Below are 15,891 nucleotides of genomic sequence, written 5' to 3'. Positions count from 1 at the left end.
GTGTGTGTATAATATATAATATATATACATACGGCGTTATCACACACGTGCAGTTGTGATTTTATGAATAATTTATATCTACTGGAAAAATGAGCGGTGGAATATAAAACGGATAAGGAGGACATTCGGGAAGAATAAAGCCGGCGGAAGCTTGTCGAGGATCGCGGAAGCTCAGGGCGTTCATTCGTGCGTTGGAGCTTTCAGTTCTTGGTGAACGGTGTTTAGGAGAAGATTGATGCGACGAGTGTTTGCGAACGGTGAAATCGCGAGCGGAAGTTTAGTGAATCTGCGACGAAGGAACGACAATTGTTATTCGAGGAGTGTTGCTAATAATTTGTGTTGTAAATTGCGCGGACGAAGGGAAGAGAGAAGAAGAATTGTGAATTGATTTTGACTGCTGGAACGACGATTCGAGGCGCCGAGTCGTCGCTTTAGTGCGTAAACGTGCTCGAAGTACGCGAGGCATAAATTAGAAACGCTGAAATAGAAGGGACCGCAATTACGGAGCGTCGTGGAATTTTGCGGAGCTTTTATGATCGGCTCGTACTGGCTGGTGGGATCTTCTCGTTTTCGAATCGCGCTAAAGAAGTCGTAGAGCGACTGCCGGAAGTTTATAATAATGTGAATGCGATCGTTGTACCTGCGTGAAACTGGCAAAACAACCGTCGATTTATACAGAGTTCATTAAAAGTTCGTTGATTAACTTTTCCCGACGATTCGAGCTGCCTTCGCTCTGATCTTCCGGGTGTGTTAATTAAGAAACAGACAGTTTTGACACCCGCGCTACGCGCTACCAAAGACCTGCTTCTGACAGCCGGGTGAACTGCTTTGATAACAAAATTCAATTCCTCAGTCAACGTCGCAGGTGAATGATTTAAAATGTGGCCCAGGTAAGGAGCATCTATTAATTTACATCATCAAACTCTGTCTTCAATCCTTTAAATTAGCTGAGAAAAATTTAGTTTTTTTACAGTAACTGGAAGAATTCAGTAAAATTGTCGATCCTTTTTTGGTTATTGCAACGCAAAGTCAGTTTGTTCGGTTCACTATACTTTTTTAGTTGAACAAGGCTTTAACGTCAATTTATTGTTGCACAAGCAACAGTTACAAGAAAATATAGCAACAGTGATCGTAATAAGAAAGAATAGTAACGGATACAAGAGTTTCCGGTAACAGCTAGAAAACTAATTTTCATTTTGTACCTAGAACTGTATTTTTCGATTGTGGTAAAAAATGAAAATAGTTAAGGACTGAGCGGTAACCGGAACTAAAAATTTCTCTCAGTGTATACCCGAAATATGGAATCCCGTACACGGGGTGAATGAAAGAGCAGATTTTACTTAAAACTGTAAGAAAAGACAGACACGTCAGATTTTTTTCTTAAAATATACTTCGTCAAATGCAGAATTTACTCTAGAAACGGTGAAAACTATTGTGTACAGAGTAAAATCCGTTACATTTGTAGTAAAACATATGGTTTACATAAGCATTTTTTACCGAAAACCTTGATACGTCCCTCTTTTCATGCAGTTTGAGTAACGTTTGCTCTATTTTTTCTCTCTTACAATGGCCCATCCCATCTCGCGTTAAATTCAACGGTCTACAGTCGCAATTATTCTGGCCAATTTCATGGATAATAGAAAAAAACTGTATAAGCAAGGTTTAATCAACACCGAAAGATGTTGGATTTAACACCAAAGAAAGTAGGCTATCATAGATTGCCAGAAATATCGACCCTCTTTGGTCCGAACACCTTTTTATGGGTAGGAAATATCGTTGTTAAGATATTAAAATGAAAAAAGGTCTTTTTCAAGACGCTCAGTCTTTGAATGCTTCCTCGCTTCGTCGTTAAAAAATCACGATAGTGTAAAAAAATTTTTGTCCACTTTGCTTTGAAGATTGTTTAGCACAATACGCAAATATCAACGAGAAACGTCAGACGTAAAGAAGTTTAATTTAAAAGTGAATTTTCCTCAGTAACGAGCATGAATATTCTCATCGTTGGATTCGAAAATATGATGCTCGAGAAGAGATTTTTCCATTTCAAAATTGACGTGAAAAATTGCGTATACATTAAGTAAATTACGTAGAGTCGACTTCGGAACGAGAAGAATGATCCTCGATTGATAGTTGGAAAAAAAATTGATACGAATTAATATTACATGAATCTAAATTTACAAAAATTGAAACGTGAGATTTTAAACCGTCGTTCGGATTGAAAACAAAAACGAGACTAAGGAACGAAAAGATATAAAAAAAACTTTTGTGATATGCCGTAAGGTCGACGCACTACACATTGCACGCACGAATGTAGTGAATAATGATAATAGTCATCCCGATATTACATTGCTTACTATCATAATATTTTCATGCGCTTTCTTCATCTCGTTCTTCAAACTAAGACTTTCTTTCAGCTGCCAGGCACATTTCACGCTGGGTTGAGCGTGAAATTTATTAATTCAGTGGTAATTTGTGTTTCAATATTAAACTACTCAACATGTGTTGTAACGGACAATTTTACTCTTATACTCACCGGTAATGCTCCATTCGTAATTTCTTCTTCTCGGAATATCGATAGAATTCGTACTAATTCTTATTGTGTAACACTTTACAATCAAACCCACGGAATCGGTGGCGATGAATTTGGTGAAGCAGAAGTTAAGAAAGTTCTTTCCGAGCAGACGGTTGGAGCATGATTCATCGTCAAAGTCATGTCAATTTTGAGAGTTTCATCAGCAGGTATTTTTTTCACCCTATACGGATTTATACCATTTTTTTTCTAGTATTTTAGAATGTTTTTCCATGACTCTGAATTATTTTCTTTTCTTTCTCGAGCGAGTGCGTTAAGTACAATTTTTTATTTAAAAACACCGTAATTTTACTAATACGATTTCTTTCGAAAAATATTAACTTCATTCTATGTTCCTTGATCATAATTGAGCAGAAAATCATGAATTTCCGATTCCGTTTGTTCAACCGTTAATTCTCGTCAGGATCAAATAGTTGCATTGATTTGCGAATCGCTCAACTTTTATATTAAATTGAAATTCGAAAACAAAAATGTCATTCAACTGGTCCTACGACCGGAACTAAATGTCGCTCAAAATTTCTTCAAACTACACAAAAATCCAATCGATCAGATTTTCAAACAACATTTCTTATCGCTTCAATTTTAAAGAATAAACACGAATTGAGTGTAATAAACTTTTCAACGTTGAATGAAACATTGTGACGGATATTGCGAATGGTGAGTGTGATTTTCTTTCGCGTAGTTCATTCATCTGAGCTGAACGCATAAAAATTTACACGCACGAGCACAATAGATTGCGCACAAAGTATTTCAACGACAATCTCAATTGCATTGATCCATATTTACTTATCGCAGCCGCAGGACGTATATATGTTATCTATTTGTCGGACGAAAACTGGTTTCGTGTAGGCGGACAGCTCGATATAATTCATATGCAATACATTATATAATGTATAATGCATTCGTTCTTCAAAGATTTAATTTTATTACGAAGACATTTCAGGTTTGGTTAAATAATGGCTTATAATTTTCCCTGTTTTCCACTTCATAGAAATAGATCGATGATCGAATTGAAGAAAAAAAAAGTCCAAACTGACGATTATATTAATAAACATAAAAATAAGCTCAATAAACTAAGATTTTCTGAAAATAGTTTTCCGCTCAATATCACACGACTTTTCAATTACCCCGTAAGTTGCAATAATCTAGTTTTGTTTCTTTTTCGACTAGAATAAAGAATTCGAAGATGTAAGTTTATAACATGAATTTAGATATTTCCTCAGATCACAACTTATTTAATTATTTATTCACGAACAGTAATAAATAAATGTTATTTCAATCAAGTATTGTTTCGCAAAAAATAAATCCGGCCTCAGCGCATCTAACGGTTTATGTTGTTGTTGCTAGGTTTTAGTTAAATTCTATGCTACATTAAAACTACACGTCAGAATACGTTTTTTTTATAATTTTCGTGTAATCTACAAAAATAGATTAATATAAATAACAGTTTTTTTTTTTGTATTATTATCTGTATAAGTCGTGGTTAAATTGTATCAAAAATGGATATAAGTCAATTTTTAATAATTAATTTAAAACATTCAGCTTTTCATCTTTACTTTTCTCTAATGTTCGAACAACCTTAAGGCGTGTATTTTTTACTGTCCGAAGATGGAAAAAATGGATCATAATTTCCACGGAATCACGTGCTTGCAAGGCTCGATCCCCACCGCGTGCAGTCTTATACGTTGATCTCGGGTTATCGAACGGGACTCATTCTCTCTCTCTCTCTCTCTCTCTTTCTCTCTCTCCTTCTCTCCTTCTCTCCTTCTCTCGCTGTTCACCCGTCAACCAACTTTCCGGTTTCAAGTATTTCGTAACAAGATTTTAGGGAATTCCATTCACATCATCCTCGACCCTGCATCACCTACGCGTGATACATGCATAGATGTAAACGAACGATTGAACTGTTAATTTACTCGGTAAACACTGGTTTCGGGTACGGACAGGTGGAACGTACAAATTACGCTTCACCGTTGTTACTTCAGGCCCTGCGTGGCCTAGAAATACATGTAAAATATTATATAATTTTTATCGCTCACACCTTTAACGACGGGAAATAAATTTAATCTCAAAGTTTGTAGAATTGAAAAATATTTATCAAATATAAGACAGTTTTTGGTTTAACCCCAAGAGCTCGAGGGAACTCTTATCTTTTTCTATTCATCTCTTACCTTATATCGAAAACTGAACAAAAACTATATCGCAAAAAAGAAAGTTCGTTGTTGAAGTTTAAGGAATTAATAGTCTAAAGTTCAGCGATCAGACAGAGGTCAAGAAATTTTGCATAAAAACAGATCGTTCGCTGGCTATCGAGTTGAGAGTTTATGCAAAATATATTTGACTCTGAGTCAAAAATCTAAGATCAACTAATAATAGCGGGTAAAAGGAAAGGAGAAATGTTGAGGTTGCAATTTGTTGCTTTTCACATTCACCGTCACTAATGCAGACAGCGAAAGAGCTGAGAATCCATATTTTTGACGAGGCAAAGAAAGTTTTATATTCAAAGAAGGTTGATAAATTTATATCAAAATACTGCGAGTGAGCGGAAATAAAAATTCCATGACAAACGGTCTCTGTTTTCAGAAAATTGATTCGTGGAGGTACAAGAATTACACGAAGAGTGAGGTTAAGAGAATGTGAAATATGGTTCATAATATTGCAATATTCAGATTCCAGTGTTTGCACGCGTCTCAATTTTCCGGATGCTTGTTCTTTTGCGTCATTTTCATTACCACAGTGTTCAATTATGTTAACCGCACTTGCTGGACTGAATAAAATTGACTGAACGACGAAGAACGTGAAAATTTAAGCAGCCTCAAATAATCAATAGGTCAAAATCGAGCTTGCATCCTCATTGCACCGAGAGAAATTTATATAGTTGTAAATAGTACACGGTATTTAATTGTTTACACATTTTTTACCATAATCCAAAAATATAGTTCTGAGTAGAATGAAATGAAAATGGGTTTCACGTGGCTTCTTTATATAGAGCTGCGTAACCAGAAAATTTTGCAATAAAAATACTTGTAACACTCGGAGAAATTTTTGGTTCCGGTTACAGCTCAGTCCTTGACTATTTTCATTTTTTACCACAATCGAAAAATACAATTCTAGGTAGAAAATGAAAATTAGTTTTCTAGCTGTTACCGGAAAGTCTAGCATGATTACGATCACTGTTGTTATATTTTCTTGTAACTGTTGCGAAAATTTAATGCTTGTGCAACAATAAATTGACGTTACAGCCTTATTTAACTAAAAAAGTAGAGTAAACCGACAATATCGTAAAATGGTTACACGTACCTCGTTTTTCGTAATTCCAACAACGTTCAAACAGTTTTTTTAACGATACCTGTTTTACTGAATTCTTCTAGTTACCGTAACAAATGAAATTTTTCTCAGTGAAGACATTTTCTTGTAACTCCGAAAGTATTTTACTAGAAAATTCTCAAGTAACTGTAAAAAATGAAATTTTTCTTAGTGTCGCTGTATAAAGAAGCTGAAGAATAAATATGCCTTCGTTTCATTTATGAGATTGTGAATACATGGTCTTAGGAAAAACAGAGAACAGTTTTGTGAATGCTAGGCGTGCTGGTCGAGCGACGTTGCGGTCCGCGTTACTATCACGTCTTATCGTTAATTGTGTAACATTGTACTGATACTTGACACGTGCCTGTATGATGTCTATTCGGCGTTTCAATCAACGGGTTCTCACTGTTTGCTTTTCATCGAGTAGCCAATTTCCAACAGATATAGTTAAGAAATGTGTAAAACAAATTGTTCTCTGTCTTATGATTTTTATACTCGTATAAATTTACCACCGACGAGTTGTCGCAAAACAGAGTTTATGTCCGACGGAAAATGTCAGCCAAGGTAGTTGTGCAAGGAAATTTGAATTTCTGATCTTCAAGAATCCGGCACGCAGGCCGTGACATGAAAAAATACCCGTTTCCTGAACTATTGCTTGTATAAGCTGGTTTAGTCCGGAACGTACGTACAACTTAATGAAATGTGTGTTTTTGTTGGATGCCCGATATCTTACAATTAGGATCAGAAACAGTAGCGCTCGAAAGTATTTTGACAAAGATAGTAATTCAGTTAATTACGTGCGAGTATAAACTACAAAAATCAATAATATTATTTGTTGAATGAAATTCGATGTTCTACATAATTGTTAAAAATTAAGTATCGGTTGCTCGAAAATAAGGTGAAAATAAAGAAAAGTAAGAAAAACGATTGATCAAAGTAATTACGAATTTCATGTTATCAAAGTACTTTTGAGCGATTCTGTATGTAATTCTATCTCAAGTTAGCAAACATCCGAAGTATGCGTTTTGTAATAGACATTCTCGATTCGGACAATTTACATATCTTTCATGCGGAAACCCTTTTTCAAGATAGATCCAGAATTAACAAGTTTTGTTGAAGTTTCGTAACGACAATTTCCAACCATTTACGACACTGCTTGCGAAAATTGATTGCGTAGACGCAGCAGTGAGTTAGATTAAGGCAATGTTTTTTTTTTCTGCTGGAACAAGAGCTAAATCTCAGTTCGTACCGGACTAAAAATCCTCCTAAGGTGTAAAATTTTGGGTACATAAATCATTTGGCATGAAATTTAACACTTTTGAGGCAAAATGAGCATAGATATTTCTAAATTTTACAAAAGTTTTGTGAAAATTTTGTCTTTCGTTCAAGAAAATTCTTCGCATTTTCTGCAAATTACAGTGACAGTATTGTAATCGAATTTCTGAATTCTTTTCTGAGCGAACGTCTTTTTCATTATTACAAATACTCAAATAGATTTTACACCATGATCTTCACGTCCTAAAAATTTGAGGAAAAAACTAGCGTTTTCATCATTCAATTTCCAATCGAACGTCAAATTTTGATGACTGAGATATAATACGGAGTGTTGAAAAAGTAAAGAAATTTCATCCACTTTGTACAGTTCAACGCATATACGAGAAGGCTTGGTGTAAACAAAGTATTTAAAAAAATTTGATGTCGATAAATTCAGCAATCATTAATCACTTATCGTACTGAAACGAGTATATTCTTCCGAAGAAAAAAGCTTGGCAGTTATGTTTTTTGATTTTGACAGACCAACTTCGATTTTACTCCTGATCGATTCACAAAAAAAGAAAAAAAAAATGTTGCGCACAATTTCCCTTTTAGTTTCAGTAAACCAACTTAACCAAACCAGTGCTGATAAGGAATTATACTCTTATCAATACAATAACACTATCAAATTACCCATAAATTTTGATGAATTGCGTACAAACGCATTCACAGATCGACTTCGATGGAAAAAAAATCCTGAAACAACTACAGTTCTTGCATTAAGTTTTAGCGAAACACAATTTCTAGAACTGATATTCACACCTTCTTGTAACTGAAAACAAAGATTTCCTTACTCGAAACTGACGTTTAGCACGTTACATTGACTTGTTCTCCAGCTTTGTACGCTGTTAAAAAATGATTGTGCGTTAATTTTTCAAAAACGCCAGTATCTCGGCCTCGTTTTTCAAGCTTTGCACACACACGTCGTCGGTTGAAAATTTATGGACACAGATACAGGCCCATGGAGACGATCTGCGCCAATGTCGTAATCCGAGATCACGTCGTTGATGAAAAATTCACAAAGCACGCGAGGAAACGGCTCCTTTTTTTTCGCCCGTCTCTCTGTCTCTCTCTATTCTCTCTCGTAGTAAACAAAAGCTTACTCTCAACACACCGACGCCCGCAACTCCAGCTTATCGCGGTCGTTTTACCGATATCGATGGTTCAACAAGTTCATCAAATTATGCACTAAATCTTAACGGACCCGTGACATAATCCCACGCTTTGTATCGCTCAGCGAAACAGGTTATCAATTCGCTCGATAAGCTTCCGGGGAATTATCGTTATTCTTTATTAGTCCAGGGAGAATAAGTCTTGATTGGAAATATTCTTGACATGGCTGAATTTTCTGCAGAAAACAGAAAAGTTTGACGTTTTTTTACATTTTCATCGAAAACTGCATTCGGTAAATGAAAAACAACTTGGCTGACTTGTTGGGCGGAAAATTCTACATCGAATTATGTCCTCGTACGTATGTAGGAAACGGAGTCGGATTAACAAATTAAGAAATGAGAAACTATTTCAGCAACATTATCCTGATGCCGTCGATAAGTAGAATTTTTATGCGAGTTTACACTAAATTTACCAACAACGTTCACTTTCGAATTTCAAATCAAAAGCCGTTTCGTAAGATTTTGTTAAGGGTTCAACATTTTGAGTTCCAAATTTAATCCATCATTTTGAATTCTTTTTCCAGTATGCGAATAAATTTCACGCAACTGTTACAATCATTTTTTTTTCTTCTTCACTCCAATACTAAACAATACTAGCCATTCGTATTGGTCTTGATCCTATCGAAATATAACCTCAAAATTTGTGATATCGAGTTGGGTATTTTTCACGATACGGTAAAAAAAAACACTGATCTTGTACTTAGAAATAAAGTATAATCGTATTTAGTGAAAGGTGAATGAGATTAGAGAATAAAATAATCGGGTAGGAAAAACTGGACGACAGAAAGTTTTCTAACAATAATATCGAAAGTGGGATTATTTTTTGATCACTTATTTATCTTCTCGTATCACGTTGGTTTCAAATTTCGACTGTCTCAAAAATTGTGTTTCATGTACTTCTTTACACGTTACAAGACTGAAATTCAAAATTGAAACGCCTGCAACTTGAAAATATTTTACCGTTGGTTAAAACAAGATCGAAAAATCTTTCCATCATGAAAACGATAAAAGCCTGTTCCCGAACAATTACCCCGTAAATGAAATAAATTTATAATGATGTGGATACAGAATTGGAGTAAGTTGTGAGTACGTGATACAAACAAGCTTGAACAGTCTGGATACAAATTGCGTAAAGAACTTTATCTTGATGGTATGAAAACTATTCTTGTTTCAGCTCGTTTCAAGTAGGTTCCGTAATTACTGGAAGAAAAGAGTTCGTTCCGAGTTTCGTTCACTCCTGATCGCTAAAGTACACAAGTTATACGCTATATATATATATGTATCTAGACACGTACGTTCCTTAATTAAAGTGTCGCAGCTGTACATGTAACGGTCTAATTTCAACGGGTCTGAAAGAAGATCCGTAATGCATGTGCTTTTTCTTCGAAAACACCGAGGATGTTTATTTAAAAAACTTAGAACTTATCGGACTTTTGGAATCATCAAAGTAGGATGCAGGATAAATCGGCGAATCATTTAAAATAAATTGCCTTACGATTTAGCAATGTGACTGTCACGCTGATTTAATTTTCACATAGTGTCTGTGAAATATTTTTCATAACAATATTGATTCCAAGTTTTCAGCCGATCACATTTGCCACGCATGTACTAAATAAGCAATAAAAACAAATGGTAAATGTATTTTTTCTGATTCTTTATAACTTAATCAAATATTTAAGGATAAATCGGCTGGGCCGTCGGAATCAAAAGTTGGGGAAATGAAAACGACCGATGAAAAAATCTCTAACAATATTATTCGTCACCGATGATAGTGAACACGAATGAAAAAACTAGCCTATCATGCGATAGAAACGATTCAGATTAAATTCGACGGAGACAAGCTAATGCATCACAGATTTGTGAAACGAACATATAGAATGATTAAACTTTTGTGTATTTTTTTAACGTTCAATTACAACGTTTTTCAGCTTATTTCGTTCATCGCAAAGATTCCCAAAAATCTCATCAATTCTTTTTTCACGTACACTCATTTCCAAAGTGGATAATATTAGATTTGTGTGGTTACGTTAAACCAAACGTTCGTCAATAATTATATCAGCGCACTGTAACTTTACTGGGATCTAAAATCACTCAAATGTTTTTGAGGCAATTTTTGGTGATCTGGTCAGCGATTAAAATGACTCCACGAATACTCTGATTAAGAAGAATCTGATTAAATATACCGGAATTGATTAATTTCGAACCATACAATTATAAAAAGATTTTTTAAATTGTCAATTCCTCAGCTTGTGTTATTCGAATCCCCTCAGATTCATTTCCATCACATAGCCGGGATATTGTTTCATTGATATTCAACAATATCATTGGCGCGAATAAAATCTCGTGGAAGATTTTTAAACGGTATTTTTTTTTTTTTTTTTCTTTCCAATTTTCGATTATTCAATTCAATTTTCGACATACTTTTAAACCCGTCATCCGGACAAGCCTTTTCTCCGCAATCTAAGAGGTCATTTCTTCCGCGAAAGTTGATCAAATATTCTCGGAAAACAACAATTTGTTATAATTTTACTAGTATGTAATTTCGCTTTTGGTCTAGACTGGTTTCAAAATTACAATAATCAAATATGCGATATTTACTCTTACACCTGCACGTATGACGTCCTGTTTTTTCGGTAATGTTTCAAACAAGTAACACTGAGAGAAATTTTTGGTTCCGGTTACCGCTCAGTCCTTAAAAATATTACCGTACTTTCCAATAAACATGATGAGAACTGCCATCATCACGTACGAAAACACAAATTTTTTCAAATTTTTCTTCTGTCCAGCTATCGAGTAATTAAGCATTAAAGCAGAATTCTTATGCCCGGAATATATACTTACATACATATGAAAACGCTATGCTTATACACGTGAACTTCAATGTTCAATTACTCGAGAACTGGTTAGAAGAAAAATCTGAAAAAATTGTATTGTCACATATAATACTAAAGAATGTATTCACTAAATTTTATGAAATTCTCTAAATTTTGACATTTTTTATGTTTTTAACGTGGCTTAGCATGGCAACACTGTATCGACGCTCACCACCCTCCTCAAAGCATTTTCTAAGAGAGCACGGTAAAATTTCTCCGCTGTCTTCAATTTATTTCCGATGAGACCATAAATTTTTCCGCGGTCGCAAATGCAAAAATTTGAAAGCCCGAATTTTTAACGTGCTGCATTTGAAAAATTCGCCATTGCATTTTAAATTCAATGATTCTGAGAGATATTTTTTTTTTTTTCTTTCAAATGCGTATTATATTTTTTGTGAGAGCAGATGAAAAATTACAAGGTTCACATTTTTACGGTGCTGGATCAGAAAAATGCGTCGTCACATTTCAAATTTTGTGCTGCCGAAATGCTTAGTTTCCAAGCAATTAAGATAGTAATTTTTTTCACCAAAACCCGTAATTTTTGCAACACGCATCAATAAAAACTGCATTAGGTGTCTTTTACATCACGATTATAGTAACAGCAGGGTAATTTTTCTCAGATGTTTCTCTCCGTGTATCTCGACTGATAAAAATTACCAAGTTATCACGAAGCGCGCATCGTTTACACGCAATGTATGCATTGAAGTTTTTCTTTCTCCTTGTGGATTTGTTTATTTTACTTTTTCGATCTTCTTTTCCCTTCCTTCTCTGCACACGTATAACGTGCAAGAAAACCGAGAGGTAGCTGGTTCCTACAGCCATTGGAGTCTCTATCGTGATACCCGTCGTATCTGGTCTCTGTCGAAACTGGCGAACCGTGAAATAATTTCGATACTTTGCTTTGAAGCATCGCTCACACTTCTTAGAGTTACTTCTTTTTTCTTTTCTTCTAACAGATCGGTACTCGCGTTTTTTTTTGTCAATCGAAACTGGGCTCGGCGTTTCACACTCACTTGCACACACGCATCGATCGTTTCAACTCTGTGCGATGCATCTCTATGAGTAAATTCTATGAGACACAGAATTCAGGCTTGATGCGAGTCTGATGATTTCAGGCCGAAAAAATCTCTTCACTAAGAAAGAAGGAACGAAACGGTCCGACTAGATATTATACAATTTTTATTTTGGCGTATGTTATCACACATCGATTCGGGTAAATTCTGTCCAAAATGTTCACGAACACAATTATTAAGGACTTATATACTCTGTTTAACTATAAATGAAAAATTGTTAAATAGTTAAATTTCAAATAAAGTTTATGATTTTCGGTGCACAAAATGGTAAGCGTGAAAGTAAATAAATAAAGAATCGATAGATCCACGTCAACTGAAATATTACCGATCGTCTACTGCCAAACAAATTATAATTAGCTCAGTAATAAAATTTTCAGATTTTTTTCAGCGATGTCTGGTCGAGTGTGTCCAGAAATGCGCGACTTGTTTCTGAAGTCTCGAAGTAATTACGTAGCGGAATCTTAAGCGGAGTAATAGAATCTTACGGATTGGTATAGCGCTAAGTGCGTAGGAAAACGAAAAGAGAGAAACAAGGAAGGGAAGAAGAAACTCGGAAACCGGAAACCGGTTTGGTGCACGAGAAGACAGTTGATAGTAACGAGTTGCTGTTAGTTGACCATCATTATTTTAGGATATCAGGCTAATCACCTGAGTCAAAATTTAACGCCTACATTTCACGTTAACCAAAGTTCACATGAACCTACTTTGAAGGACACTGAACCTCGAAATTCTACATTGAGCCTTTAGCTCTTGAAAATTTGTAAATAAACCTTAAATTGAACCTCCAACTCCTAAAAATCAAAGCACCAAAACCTAATTTTACGCTCTTAGTTGAAGGTTAAACTTATTTCAACGTTATTTTATTCGACTTTCTTGCGAATATAAAAACACTTCTAGTTAATATAAATACAGATTCCACAATTTATTCATATATTAAACATTGAACTTTACCTGTGGAAGGTTGAAGGGGCTCTTAAACAAAGCCTACTTTGAGTCTACACTGAGAAAAATTTCATTTGTTGTAGTAACTAGAAGAATTCAGTGAAACAGGTATCGGTGAAAAAACTGTTTGAATGTTGTTGGAATTACGAAAAACGAGGTACGCGTAAACATTTTGCTCTGTTGTCGATCCTTTTTTGGTTATTGCAACGCAAAATCAGTTTCTGAGGTTTACTCCGCTTTTTTAGTTAAACAAGGCTTTAACGTCAATTTGTTGTTCCACAAGCATTAAATTTTCGCAACAGTTACAAGAAAATATAGTAACAGTGATCGTAGTGAGAAAGAATAGTAACGGATACTAGACTTTTCGGTGACAGCTACAAAACTGATTTTCATTTTGTACCTAGAACTATATTTTTCGATTTTGGTAAAAAATGAAAACAGTTAAGGACTGAGCGGTAACCGGAACTAAAAATTTCTCTCACTCTACAAATATCAAACCAATTCAAAATGACCACTCAAAGATCTTACAGCCGATTTTACTGTCAAATATCTTACTTCCCGCAATGCTTTTTATTATATTTCTTCTCGTCACTAAATAGAGAAACTCTGAATTCGATTTTTTCCTGTACAATTTGATTGATCTTTTGGCTTTTTGTGCCGAGATGTATTCTTTGCACAGTGAATCTGAAAATAAAAACAATAGCATTAATCAGATACCGTGATAAAAGCGCAGTTCGAGAAGCAGTTTGAAATTCTCGAGTCGATCAAGAAAAATTGTGCCAGACGCAATTTTTGGGTTCTAATGGCTAGTGGAATGAATCATCTTTCGATCGTACACGAATCCTTCTACACAGCACATAAATCGCACCGAATAAGAGAATGAACCCGAATGATCACGATGCACGACCTGAGCCTTCAATAAAACTCGACTGATTACGCACGTAACCATCATTGAATAAATAATAAGCTAACGTCAATTACATCAATGTTTAAAATCAGTTCGCTCGACGAACTTATATCTTTTCTAACGGTTGAAGAGACGTGTCATTTGATTAGATCAGTCCTTGTGCCGACTTCACGTTTACGCAGACGATTTTTCGCCATCGTCAATGTTTGTAAACCACGCCGGCCGAGACTGAGCGTAAACGTTATCAAACTTATAGTCTAGTCGATAAGCTCAAAATGGTCTAAAATAAAGATACATAAATTAATTGAAAAATAACATTATTTATAAATAAACAACTGCAACGTTAATATATTTTATTACTTATCAGAATTACCTTGAAGGTCTAATAACCGTATCTGCATTATTTTAAAAGTTCGAAGTCATAAAAGTTCCAAAAACATCGAAAAAAACATCAGTTTTTATAAACAAATGCGCATAACAACAGATTGACAACAAATACAAATTTTTTTTATAACTCATTTAAAAGATCGTTTAATTCTTTATAAAATCGACTGGAATGTTCATTTTCGTATCTGTAATAGTTTAAAAGTTATATTAGTTTCTCAGTAGACAAATGAAGCAGCCTCTGCAACTTTTGTGGCGCGTGTTTTTTAAAATAACAATAAAAAATTGAAAAAAAATTTTTTTTTTTGTTACTTCACAGAGGACTTTCAATTATGATTTTTAAATAAAAAATAATTTCTTAACTAATTATTTAAACGATAGAAATATAAAAAAACGATTATAAACAAGTAAAAATTGTTGTTAAGAAGAAAAAAATTTTTTTTTTTAAATCATAACATTTTTAATATAATAAAGTTGTGAAAAAAAATTTTGAAAAAATATTCAAATAATCAATTTGTTTGTAAAAAATTTATGAACAAATGGCGGAAAAAATTTTTTTTGCAAGTCAATTGATATTTTGTATTGATAAAAAAAACGATAATATCATGATTAAGAAAAAAAAATTTTTTTTCAACAGTATTACTTGGATTTTTCATTTTTTGTTCGAGAACAAAAATTATTATAAACAAAGTATGAATATTTCTTTAACTTTATGGCGTGATATTGTTTAGTATGTATATAAGAAAGGCTCCACGAAGCGAAATATTTTTGCGACAATTATTTAAACATTTTTTTTCATTTACAACGAAGACGGAAGTTGGAGAAAATTTCGTTACTTAACAATCGTTTCACTTGTTGAAAAATTAACTTTAAGTAAAATTTCCAACGCGGATAAATTTTTTGAAGTGTTCAAAATACGCCATAATTTTTTCAAATTTTTAAAAAATATTCAATACCTTAAAACAATTAATCAACGTGTCGTACTCGCTTTTGACGCCGCGCACGCGACCTAAAAACGGAGCTTGGAGACCCATTTTCAGGGTTAAATTAAAATTATAAACAATGGAGATAGAGTTCCAGAAGCCAGGAGTTTTTTATTGGAAATTTCTTCCTCTTTAAGAATCTTTTTTTAAAATTTCAGAAATATGAACAGTCTATTAGATATTGGCGAAAAACGAAATGCCTTTTTTTTCATCGTTAATTGCTTATAACTTTTGCAATTTTTTATGTGCTGATAAAATTTTTTAGTACATTTGTCCAGGCGTCATTCCGAATCCACTGAGCTATCGCACGTAATTTTAAGAGCAGTATCTCTATTTCAGACCATTTT

At 34.2% G+C, this 15,891-nt stretch overlaps 1 protein-coding gene across 1 annotated transcript in view; it reads left to right on the top strand.

The window, feature by feature from the left end:
* Nucleotides 1-15,891, top strand: part of LOC124297277 (collagen alpha-1(IX) chain) — a 147,599-nt gene continuing 131,708 nt past the window's right edge. Inside the window, exon 1 of the mRNA XM_046748132.1 lies at nucleotides 1-890. Coding sequence (XP_046604088.1) covers nucleotides 880-890 — 11 coding nt within the window. The 5' untranslated portion in view covers nucleotides 1-879. The remainder of the gene's footprint in view (nucleotides 891-15,891) is intronic.

The sequence above is a fragment of the Neodiprion virginianus genome, chromosome 2 (genome assembly GCF_021901495.1).
Source record: "Neodiprion virginianus isolate iyNeoVirg1 chromosome 2, iyNeoVirg1.1, whole genome shotgun sequence".
NCBI classification, from domain to species: domain Eukaryota; kingdom Metazoa; phylum Arthropoda; class Insecta; order Hymenoptera; family Diprionidae; genus Neodiprion; species Neodiprion virginianus.
Note: the sequence above shows the minus strand (reverse complement) of the source record. Positions and strands in the feature narration are given on the sequence as shown.